The 12,508-nt window shown below is 37.2% G+C and overlaps 1 protein-coding gene and 1 long non-coding RNA gene across 4 annotated transcripts in view; one reads left to right on the forward strand and one right to left on the reverse strand.

Moving 5' to 3' along the window:
- Ankfn1 (ankyrin repeat and fibronectin type III domain containing 1) overlaps positions 1–12,508 on the reverse strand; it is a 328,779-nt gene that overhangs the window by 72,629 nt on the left and 243,642 nt on the right. For both annotated transcript variants that reach the window (XM_069993244.1, XM_069993243.1), the window contains exons 8-9: positions 6,049–6,146; positions 3,395–3,485 (exon numbers count right to left, since the gene is read on the reverse strand). In XM_069993244.1, the coding sequence (XP_069849345.1) occupies positions 3,395–3,485; positions 6,049–6,146 (189 nt within the window). The remainder of the gene's footprint in view (positions 1–3,394; positions 3,486–6,048; positions 6,147–12,508) is intronic.
- The window catches only part of LOC138807461 (uncharacterized), a 426,938-nt gene that overhangs the window by 72,115 nt on the left and 342,315 nt on the right, over positions 1–12,508 (forward strand). The window lies entirely within an intron of this gene.

A 12,508-nucleotide genomic window follows, 5' to 3' on the forward strand; every position in this document is an offset into this window, starting at 1 on the left:
GAAGTGTTAATGATATAAGGAGCAAAATCATAAGACTCCTGGGTGGCTGAATTACTATGTGGCCCTGAGCATGCTAATACATACTAATAAGTGTTAATGCTACTGTTGATACAAGGGAAGATGAAATAGGTCTTTTTTTTTGTTTTCTTCAGCTGAGCCCTATTACATCAGGAGCAAGCTTGATCTGGTGACTTTATGATGCATTAGAATATTGCTAATGCTAAATTGCAGTCCAAGTGAGCCCTGGACATCATGCCAAGGTTTTTGGAAAGAATGAGTTTTTCTCATAGATGTTTGGAAGGTTCTGATGACTACATAAAATAGGAGACTTTAGGGATGAGGGGGAAAATTGAAAATATATTAAGAAATCAGGAATCTGACAAGAATAAACTTCGTATGGTAGGCAAAGAGCAGATTGTGCTACATAATACAGCTCACTGTTCTGGTAATGAGACACTTCAGTTGCAACACAATGCAAAGCTTACATTCACCGGCCATATCAAGGTTTTCCTGATCGTAACTCAGACAAGCCTGTCTGGGTGCTTTTCTCTTATTATGTACTATACCATATAACATAAGTCTATAAAAACACATTAAGGCCTTTTGTAAAAATATAAAAAAGTTTTATAGCTTACTGGAACATATTACTAAATTTCCAATTATTCTGTCATGTTAGAATACATTGTCCTCTAGTAAATATCTGAATACTGATATATGTTACATCACAATGTCATACTCTGTTTATAAATAGAATGGGAGTGTTTTTATATTGTTCTTTCAAACTGATATGGCATGTCTGCAGCAACTATAGCCATATGTTAGGATTTTAGTACTTTGCCAGTTACCCTTGCTAATCAAACATACCAATTAGAAAGCATTGCTATTTAATATGTTAATTGCCAATAAATAAATGACTCCTCTAAGTACTGAAAACTGTTATTATTCTGAAGAGGCTCTTCAGCTGAACAGTAAGAGAGGGTGTCTGAGAAGAATTTACAATTTATAGGAGCTATATATATCTGAACCTTATAAATAAATGCATCCATATGCAGCTAATAATTTGTATGGAGTATGCATTTGGAATGGATTCCCCTCTGTTTTTAGATCACCTGAGATTAATTTTTTTCCTGTCTTTCCATCTCCAAGAAAACATCTTCCCCCAATGAGATTGGTTCCCTTCGTGTCTTAATCTCACCAGTTTGTGTTTCTGATAAATCTTCTGATGAACATCTGAATAAGGCTTACATTATTGAATGATCAAATGCAGAGTGAGCCTTTGGCATTGTTGGTACAATGCCCTATGTGACTGAACATGACTATCTGATTCTGCCAGAGGTGGTAGTCAGACATGGTTTGCTAGCCCTTAGTTTACTTTGTATTTACTTTCCTTGTCTGAGATTAGGATGCTAGTTACCATAGCATTGGAGATATACTTTTACTTTCAACATTTTGCTGATCAGTTGGAGACAGGTCTTATGTATTTGTCTGCCCTGAACCTTAGAACTGAAATCCTCAGATTTCAGCTTCCTGAATAACTCGGATTCTACCACTAGCACCCTACCCCATTGTTAAATTTTCATACCAATACACACAGACTTACCTTAATTATAGGTAGAAAAATGGTTAAACGTTATATGGAAAACCCTACAATTTGTACTATCATTATTCTTATAATTTACATGAAACAGACTGTAGAACATTTTCCCACACAATAAATGATTTTTAGTGGTTATGTTTGGTTTTATTGTTGGATATAAATATGAATATATTATACCTTACCTAACCATTAACTTAATAATGAATAGTTGTTTTCCCTACCAAACATGATACTTTACTATTGTCCGTATATTGTACTTGTACATCTTTTCACATATTATTCATCTGCATTTCTGTTTTCTTAGGTTAAATTCCTAGATGAGTTATTTGGAGCAAAAGGAAATGGATTTTCTTTTTTCTTTTTTTGGAAATGGATTTTATTAAGATAGTTGGCATAATGAGGTAAATTATGTTCCATAAAAGATATAGTGATTTTCTCTCAAGAAGCATTTAATAGTACTTTTAACTACCAGATTAGAGCACTGGGCTCATTACAGAGAAAAATATATCATATGGTCTGACTACAGATGTTTGTTCTAGTTAATTAAAATTTCTAGTTAATAGATAATCGCCAAATATACCAGGCGATACATAACTACTCTTCAAAAAATTCAAAGAGGTCTTTGCTGGTTTCTCAGCCACCAGTACAAATGTTATAGATTGTGGTCATTGCAGGGTGATTTTTTTTTTTTGTCAGTAGTGGGCCTGAACTCTGGCCTCAGCTCTTCAGCTCAAGGTTAGTACTCTACCACTGGAGCCACAGCACCACTTCTGGCTTTTTCTGTTTATGTGGTGCTGAGGAATCTAACCCAGGGCCTCATGAGTGCAAGCCAAGCACTCTACCACTGAGCTGCCTTCCCAACCCCTGATTTTTTTTTTCATTTAAAATTTTTTTAAAAATAGGTACCAAAGTAACAAAACATTTTTGTCTTCTTTTGTTTCTTTGTTGTTATTACATTAACAAAACAAAATAACCTATCGTTATACGGGAACAACTTTTACTTATTTTAGAGAGAAATTAAGTTGCCTTAAATAACTGAGTGTTTATAATTGCTCATTAAGGTAAGAAATATTGCTCTAAATTAGGATTTTAAATTGTTAATGGTAGCAAAATGACCCTTTTAAAAGAGATCTTAGAAGTATAGAATGCACTGAAAGGAAAAGAGGCAGTTTTGCCCTCCACCTCGTTTGTCTAAAGGCTGATGTGTCTATAAATTATTAACCTGATAACAAAAACAACTGTGAAGAGTTCAACTATAACCTCAAGTTTAATTGCTTTGCCTTGTCCAGAGTTTCTATTATTAAGAAAGTGTTTCTTCTGGAAAAATGTCAGTAAGTAAAATGTATTAGATTTTATCCCTCATGAAGTTGATATGACATGTCCACTGGGGACTAGGGAAGGAAAATGAAACCCATTCTCCTGTCCTGTACTCTGGGCCAGCCATCCCCTCATATTGTCTTCTCATCCCAAGAAAGCCTCGGAAAAGGGTATGATGAAACTCATTCTACAGATGTTCAGTGGAGGATCTGAGAGCTCAAGTTATGTTTGAAGGTTACAACTAATAAAAGGTATAATGATGATTAAACTCAGTCTTCTAGTTCCAGATTTTTCTCCTTTCACTCTACCAAGCAGCCTTTCCAGGAGAATTTTATCAGAAGAGTTATTTTTCTGTGGCTTGGATGCTTCCATGAGAAGCATCATGGTTGTAAGCTGTAGGAAATAGGTCTGTCAGTGGTGCTCTGAGGATGGAGTTAATGTTGGAGCTTATGGTCATGTTGCAGAGTAGCCAACACTTACTAGAAGGAGAGGCACATGCTGGGGTTGTGGTCTGAGCAGGTCCCCATCCTTTCATGTTGTAAGCTGAGACTTGGACAAAATATTGTTGGCCCTGCAAAGAATTGAAATAGAATAATGCATCAGGCATTGCAGTTAATCACTTTTACCATAGAAGCAGGTTTTTGTTTTTGGTTAATAACTTGCTCATCCTTTGAGATTCCACTGTCTGTACTTTTCATATTTTTCTTAATGTTCTTAACCATTGTGCTTATATATTATTGTGAAAATATTTGAAGTATCCTATTAGTTTCTATGTGTTTTCTTGTTCAGAATTGGACTATCATATTTTTCCCAGTGCACTTCCCAATTATATACCAATTTTAGGTCACATAATTTTTAAGTGGTTGGGTGACATCTGGTTTTGGTAAACTTAAGAAAATATGTGACCTAAAGTTGGTATATTGGTATTTTCCCCTACCCAGAGAAACAGCCATCCCCTCCGTTAGTTGATCAATTACTTTGGAAAGTTAACAAGGAATAATTATATTTCAAATTAGTGCATTAAAGATTAGCCTCATTCTTTTGTGGTCACATAGTACTTTACTATGACCAAATACTATCATTTATTTAGCTCATTTTCCATTGATGGACATTTGGATTGCTGCCATTTTGTGCCACAAAAATCATGCTGCACTAAATACCTTCTACCTGGCTGTTGAATATTTAAAGTTAAGATGAACTCTTTGGTGTGATTTCAATTTTAAAGACACTAGTGAAATGATGGCTTATAGTCCTTAATGTATTTTTATGGCATTAGGAATTAAGAAGTTGCCAGGTGCCAGTGGCTCATGCCTATAATCCTAGCTACTCAGGAGGCTGAGATCTGAGGATCATGGTTCAAAGCCAGGCTGGGCAGGAAAGTCTGTGAGACTTTTATCACCAATTAAGCACAGAAAAAGCTGGTAGTGGCACAGTGGCTCCAGTGGAAGAGTGTTAGCCTTGAGCAAAAGGAGCCTAGGGACAGCACCCAGCCTCATAGTTCACACTCCATGATTGGCCAATAAACAAACAAACAAACAAATAAATAAATACATAAAGTTGCTTTCTTTTGCTAATAATCCTTTAAAATGTTTTGTGTAGTTTATGTTTTGCTTTGAGGTTTCTCTCTTTTTTCTTTTCTTTTTGTAATGAAACAAAAAGGTCATTTGAGAAACTAACATTTCTTGCAAAGATGGTTAAAAAGGTATTTGAAGTATAAAAAAAAGCTTTGCTAGAGATTTAATAATATTGGCCTTACCATATTATGAAGTCAATTTTTTTCTCACACTGAAAATGGGTTTCTATGCACTGCAAAGTTATAGGGATTATGCAGAAGTGTAAATCTACTTCTAGGCTTTTATGATTAGGATAATGTCTGCATCATTCTCATTGGATGGCCAAGTGGAAAAAGTTAATCCCTATAAAAATTAGTTCAGATATTAGAGAAATCCTCTATGGAGAATTTTCCATTTTTATTGACATATCACTTTTTCTTTTAAGAAATGGAAATTCCCTAAGGTTCCTTCTGGCCTTCTTCCATCACATGAGCCAGAGGGTTGGAATCACTCTTCTGCTGATAGAATCTCTGGGGGCCACCCACTCAGGGGTTTGTTTGCACTGGTAATCCACAGTTCTGGCCCCTGGTGTAGACATGTGATTAGAACTAAAAGTCAGGATGCTTGGTGGTGACCCAGCCACCAAGAAATTCTATTAGAATACACTGGTTCAAACTTGAAAAGATAGAGCCTAATGCAGCTTTTAAATGCGGTTTCAGGATTATATATTACAGATAACTATTTTAATTGACTAGACTTTAAGAAAACAACAACAGAACTATCTGTCTACTTCTCCCATATGAAAATCTGAAGATATTATTTGAATTTGATAAACAATCAAGTTTACTTTTAAAAGATTTTGATTAAAATTTTTTTCTTTTGTATTATAACTGAGGATAATATAGGATTCATTGCAGGTTGAACTGATTTATTAGGTATTTTTATTTTTTGCTTTTCATACCTTCATATGGTTCCTAGTTCCATAAATAGTGTTTGAGTTTAGATTGCTTAAACAAATAAATATGGTTTGTTCTAGTTTTTCATTCACAGTTTAAATTGGTTTAGGTTACTGAGAAATGTAGTTCCACCATATATAATTTCTTTTTATGTAGAAGCAGATTTAGACAGATTTTTTTCTTTTTAATCAAGGGGAAAGGATATCTCTCAGGAAATTGTGTGACTCCAATTGATGACTGATCTCAGCTGAGACTGTGGGGGTGAGGGCTCGATTAGGCTGTTATTTTTACCATCAGACAGGGAGTCAAAATTGGATCTCTCAGAGCCTTTGATCCCCTGCAGATTAGACTGTGATCCAGAAAGCAGCAGCTTTCAAGGCTTGCATGAGGCCAGTCTTTTTCTGATCTCTTTAGAACATGGCAGCTTACAAAGTGGTTCATGCTGTCTGCTTACTCCTTTGTGAAGTTCAGATTATGGATACCAGACATATCACGTTTAATGAGTGGCAGTTGTTGCCACAGGGCTGGGTGTTGACTGTTGGTTCCAGAGTAGGCTTTTGCTACCAAGCATCCCAGTGCAGATATCAGTGACAGGGAATGGCAAGTGTGCCAGTAGGACTTTTACCGTAGTAAGTCCTGTGATTGTGCATCTCAGGGTCTGCATATTCTCCATGATGATTTCTCCAGCCAACGGAGAAAAGTCTTTTGACATGCTCCATCCCACTGGAGGGGTAGGGGAGAAAAAGACAATAAATTCAGTCATGTCAAGAAGGTTCCTTATAATTTGTAATTCCCAACCTGCCTCCCTCCCCTCCCCTCCCCTTGTCTCTCCTCCCCTCCCCTCCCTTCCCCTTCCCTTCCCTTCCTACCTTCCTTTCATTTTCTTTCTTTCTTTCTTTTTTTTTCTGTTTTAAGCCCTGGTGGTTTTTTTTCTTTTCTTTTCTTTTCTTTTTCTCTCAAGGCTAGCACTCTGTTACTTACCTGAGCCATAGCTCCACTTCTGGCATTATTTTGTGGTTAATTGGAGATAAGCATCTCATTGACTTTCTTGCCTAGTCTGCCTTGGAACCATGGTTCTTAGATCTCAGTCTCTTGAGAGCAGTTAGGATTCCAGGTATGAGCCGTGAGTGCCCAGCAGACTAGCTTGAAATTCTTAGAAACAATGTTTATTTATTTCCTTTTTCTTTCACTAGCACATCTCATAATCCTTCTTGGGATTTCAAGTCAGTTTCCAAGTTGAAGTTTATTTTTTAAAAGAGGAGCAAAAAAAGTAATAATTCAGTTGTCATTAATGTATATTATGAGCTTTTTTGAACCTTGATAAATATAATTTATATTACAGTATATGTTCATTTTTGTGATGTTCTTTTTTTTTTTTTTTTTTTTTTGTCAGTCGTGGGGCTTGAACTCTGGGCCTGGGCGCTGTCCCTCAGCTCTTCAGCTCAAGGCGAGCGCTCTACCACTTGAGCTACAGCACCACTTCCGGTTTTCTGGTGGTTTATTGGAGATAGGAGTCTCATGGTCTTTCTTGCCCGGGCTGGCTTTGAACCGCGATCCTCAGATCTCAGCCTCCTGAGTAGCTAGGATTACAGGCGTGAGCCACCAGCGCCCGGCTGTGATGTTCTTTTTTGACAGTGTTGGGATTTGAACTTGGGGCTTGTGCCTTATTTCTACGATGTTCTTAATGTGAGATAAATTATATGTTCAACACAACTATACATTGCTTAATAACAATGATAAGAAATGCATCATTCAAAAATGTCTGTCTTTGGGCTGGGAAGGTGGCTCAGTGGTAGAGCACTTGCCTTGCATGCATGAGGCCCTTGGTTTGATTCCTCAGCACCACATAAGCAAAAAGAAAAAAGCTGGAAGTGGTGATGTGGCTCAAGTGGTAGAGCGCTAGCCTTGAGCTGAAGAGCTGAGGGACAGCGCCCAGGCACAGAGTTTAGGCCCCATGACCAGCCCCCCCCCCCCAATGTCTTTCTTGTGCAGACATGATAGAGTGTACGTACACAGACTAAGTCAGGTATCATGTCACTAAGTTAAATATATTTGGTCCATTGTTGATTGAATGTTCTTAAGGTGTACATGACAATATAGCTTTGTATATTAGACCATTATGTGTGTGCATGTATATACACATATAACTTAGCCACATTATATACAATGGTTCATTATATATAGAAGATAACTTATTGCATATGAGAAATGAAGGGTACATTAGGGGATTACATTCTCTTTTCTTTCTAAATTTGTGTTCTGTTTCATCATTCTACTAAAAATGTTCTTTTAAGGTCCCAGCTATCCTAAATAAAGAAGATTCTTTGTTTTCTCCCCATCATTGACACTTTTTCCTTTTGGAAACACCCTTCTGTGTTTCATATACAGTTCCCTTCTCCTTTTCTCTTTTCCCTCCATGCTAACTTCTTGCAAGCTTGTTATTGGCTTCTCTTCAGCCCCAGAATCTTGAAATTGGTAGATGACCTGTGCAATACATTTCTTCTCTGCCATGAACCTCAAGATGGTTATTCATTCCCACTTAAATCATCCAAGTTCGAACACCCAATTTTACTGTAAGACCATGTTTTTTCATAACATTTTTCCATTGGCCCAAAAATCCATGGCCAGGAAAAGTAAATTGTGCACCATGAGAAATATGTTTCTTAAGTAACTGTTTACACATGGTGGGTTTTTAAGGCAAGCTTCAGTGAAGCAGGAGTTTAAGGAGCCGAAGTCCCATAAACAGGCAACTATGTTTCTGAATGTATGGTCACAAGCTACAGGCCAAAAATTTTAAGGTAAATTCTCTGTGACATTTCAATATTTCATAATTGTGTCACATCATCTCCAGATCTTGCTGCTTTCTTGAGTCATCTACTACCTTACACCCTCTTTTCCTCCTCATGCCCCTGTGAATCCAACTTGATTTCCTTCCTTCCTTCCTTCCTTCCTTCCTTCCTTCCTTCCTTCCTTCCTTCCTTCCTTCCTTCCTTCCTTCCTTCCTTCCTTCCTTCCTTCCTTCCTTTCTTCCTTCCTGCCTTCCTTCCTCTTAGGCAACAGTCCCTTTTTGGGACATCTTGCCATTGTTAGCCTCCCTTAGATTTTGCAACGCTCCTTCCAAATTTAGTTGTATACCTTTTTATTTTTATTTTTGCTTCTCCTGACCTTTGGTTGATTCTTTTTAAGGTTTTCTTCCCCTTAGTTCCTTAGGACCTTCTTTTCCCTTAGTTGTGGTGTACCTTGGGAGATTTTTTTTTTTTTGCCTTTTTTCCCCCACTCCATTGTTTCTGTTGTTGATCCTAGCTTTTATGTCTCTAGCAATAATGAGTCTTTAAAGCCTGTGAGTCTAGGTGTAGCTTCTCTTGAGTTCTAATTTCTTCCTATAAATCTCCACTTGAGTACTCCCACTCGATGCTCTAAGTACTTCTTTTAGCCAAAAGAACGTTTTCTCAATTTTAGCTAATAGTACTTCCATATATCCAATCACTCAGCCAAAAATCTCAGAGCATACTTGTTTCTTTTCCCCTTTGTTATAATCAGTTGATCATTAAACCTAATAGTTGATACTTCTAAAGTGCCTTTTGTAACTTCCTCCTTTTTCCCACTGCAATAATCATAGATCAGGCTTGTATAAATCAACTCACAATCCCTTCCTAACTGATTTTTCAGCTTATCTTTCATCCTCCCATATAGTCCTCTTACTTTAGCTTGAATCATAGTTTAAAAATGCAGATCTAATTATTTCATTCTTTCACCTAAAATCTCTTCACAGTATCCAGTTGCTCTGAGAAAAAAATGATTTGTTAGAAAAAAGCCTTTTTGCTGTAAGTCCCCATTACCTGATTATTTTCTTCCTCTTTGACTTTTACTTATCTTTAAACATTTTCTTGGTGAAATTCTATAAGATCTAGCAAAGTCAACTGTAATTTTCTCAGGACTAAATACACCTGTTTTTGTTCTTCATAAGTCCTTTATTCATATAAAATAAGATTTATTACACTGTATTATGTTTTATGGCATTGGCTTTTCTCTTGTTAGATTGTGATAAATTTGTTAATAGAAGTGTCATTCTTTTTTCTCTCCAGTAATGTTTTGTGTGTGTGTGTGTGTGTGTGTGTGTGTGTGTGTGTGTGTGTGTGTGTGTGTGTGTGTGTGTGTGTGTGTGTGTGTGTGTGTGTGTGTGTGTGTGTGTGTGTGTGTGTGTGTGTGTGTGTGTGTGGTGTACAAACATCCCAAAAGGATTGTAGTACTTTCTCCAACATGGTGATTATTTTTCTTCCATGAGAATCTTCTCTTTCTGCTTTTGAAGCTCTTAGTTATGTTACAAAATGTAATTAGAGTCAAATGATTAAGATTATGAGTTAACTCTCAAGTCATTCCTTTATCTCCTTAGAGTACATATTCTAAAACTTCTCTTTTTCTCTGTTTCTCTCTGTTCCTCTCTGTTTCCCCCCCACCCCCTCTCTGTTCCTTTCCCTCTTGCAGTACTGGGATTTGAACTCAGTTTCTCATGTTTGCTAGGTAAGCACTTCACCACTTGAACCATGCCCTCAGTAAAACATACATCTCTATCTTCCTGTAGTATTTAGGTAAGCTGTGTATACATGTATAATTTTCAAAATGGTTATGCTTTTTATGAGCTATCTCTCTCTCATGGTATAACCCCTATTTTCACTGTATTTGATGTTGGTATAATTTGGGGAGGAGAATGGAAAAAACAAAATGTTTAAATAGGGATACAGATTGACCCATTGCAACAAGGAGATGTACAAGACGCTATGTCGAAAGATGAACTTCACAACTTAGGTGGGGTGAGAGATGGGGGGTAGGTGGTCAGGGGTATAGTTGAGGAGGTAGGAGGGACTGGATAGTAGGGAGAAAACAAAGGAGGAGGCAACAATGCTGGATAAGAAATGTACTCATTACCTTGCTCATGTGACTATAACCCCTCTGTACAGTATTTTCACAATAAAAAACATATTTAAAAAAAGACTCATAGTTTCTAAAGGCTAATTAGGGGGCATTTCTAAACAGAGAACAATATTTTAACCTGATTCTAGCTAAGGTGAAAAAAGAATGACTGAAGGAGTTATTACAAACAAAACAAAACAAAACAAAATAGTAAATGTGCAAGGACATTTACAAAGAGCAAAAGATACAAGAACACTTGAGAAGACAAAAAAATCCTCGGTTACCATTGACAATGATTGCCATGATTGGTTGTTGTAGCGAAATCCCAAGTGGAAGTTTTATAATCAACAGTTTGTGACTTGAGTTTAAGAATTCCAAGTGGAAGTTTTATAATCAACAGTTTGTGACTTGAGTTTAAGAATTCAGGATGACTTCCCAAAGCAGAGCGAAGATTAGTGAGAATGATACCAGATTATTTGGCAAGTGATTAATGAGTTCAGAATTTTAGGCGAAAACACTATTTATTTATTTATTTATTTATTTATTTATTTATTTATTTATTTATTTATTTATTTATTTTTGGGTTCAGTCATGGGGCCTGAACTCTAGGCCTGGGCGCTGTCCCTCAGCTCTTCAGCTCAAGGCTAGTGCTCTACCACTTGAGCCACAGTGCCACTCCTGGCTTTTTTCTTTTTGCTTATGTGGTGCTGAAGAATCAAACCTAGGGTCTCATGTATGCAAGGCAAGTGCTCTACCACTGAGCCACCTTCCCAGTCCCACAATTTATTTTTTACTAAAAAATATTACTGTTCTATTGAAATGTTTTGCAAAGCATGCTTCAGGTGGAAAAACAGAGCCTTTTTGAAAAACAGAACAAAAATAGCAATGGGTTTGTAAGGAGCTGTGGTTCTACTGTGGGAGTAAGTCTTCCAAATTTTAAGTCTAATCTGATCTTATAAAACATCTGAATTTCAGAGAGGAAGGGGCTAGAGAAAGGGAGGGAAAATGTTCTCCTTGTTGGAATGGCCAATCTGTTCAGGGCTACTAATAGTGCTTTTCTTCCTTGTGCTTCTGTGGGTTGGAGGACTTCTTTTGACAGGAAGCTGCACAGAGACAAAAGATGCTCTGATCATTTAAAGGATAAGCATGGAACAGTGAGCTGGAGTCACTTGAGAGAGCACCTGGGAATTTTAGCAAGGCACTCTAGCATGCTGTTTCTGGAAAGTTGCATGTAGGTAGTTTAAAGACTTCATAGTAAAACCTTGAAAAAATCACTTATGAGCTGATCCAAGTCCCTGAAGGGTAAGAACTATACATATGAACTTTAAAACTATATATGACTTTTAATTTTAAGATGAAGATCAGAGAAACTGTTTTTACTTACATTTAGGAAGTAGAAGCAGGGTTTAGTCATACAGTGGTTTCTAGCTGTTAAAAATTAGTAAGAAAGGTAACATATATGACCTCAGTGTTCTTTAGAATCTGGTTATAGATCAAACTGTGATTCACTATATCAAATAACTGAATATTTTAAATAGGAGGCTTTGTTACTTTAGCAAATACTTAATTTTTATCTAAGGTACAAAAACAGTCATTTGGGCAGAGCTGTAGTTTGGATATGGTAAATGCCCTCTGAAACTCATGCTTTAGGTTGGCTCCAAGGAAACAATGTTTAGAGGTGGGGCCCTTAATAGGTAATGAGATTGTTAAGAGGGGTGAGTGCCTTTCTTATAGCAATAGGTTAAATCTCATGGGACTGCACTAGGCACCACAAGAGTATATTGTTATAAAACAAGGCAGCCCCTTGTGTTTGGTCTCTGCTGTACGTCCATGCTTGCTCCTTCTTGATGCCTGTTGAAGAAGCATGAGGTCTTGCTTGTATCATGCATTTGGGCTTCCTAGCCCCAGAACCACAGGCCAAGGCAAATCTCCTTCCTTTATAATTTTCCCAGTCTGAAGTTTTTTTTTTTTTTTTTTTTTTTGTGGGTCGTGGGGCTTGAAGTCTGGGCCCTGGGTGCTGTCCTTGAGCTCTTCAGCTCAAGGCTAGTGTGCTTTATCACTTGAGCCACAGTGCCACTTCTGGTTTTCTGAGTGGTTTGTTGGAAATAAGAGTCTCAAGGACTTTCCTGCCTGAGATGGCTTTGAACTGTCATCCTCAGATCTCAGCCTCCTGA

This window comes from Dipodomys merriami, unplaced genomic scaffold (genome assembly GCF_024711535.1).
Source record: "Dipodomys merriami isolate MVZ:Mamm:240054 unplaced genomic scaffold, mDipMer1.0.p SCAF_42, whole genome shotgun sequence".
In the NCBI taxonomy this organism is placed as follows: domain Eukaryota; kingdom Metazoa; phylum Chordata; class Mammalia; order Rodentia; family Heteromyidae; genus Dipodomys; species Dipodomys merriami.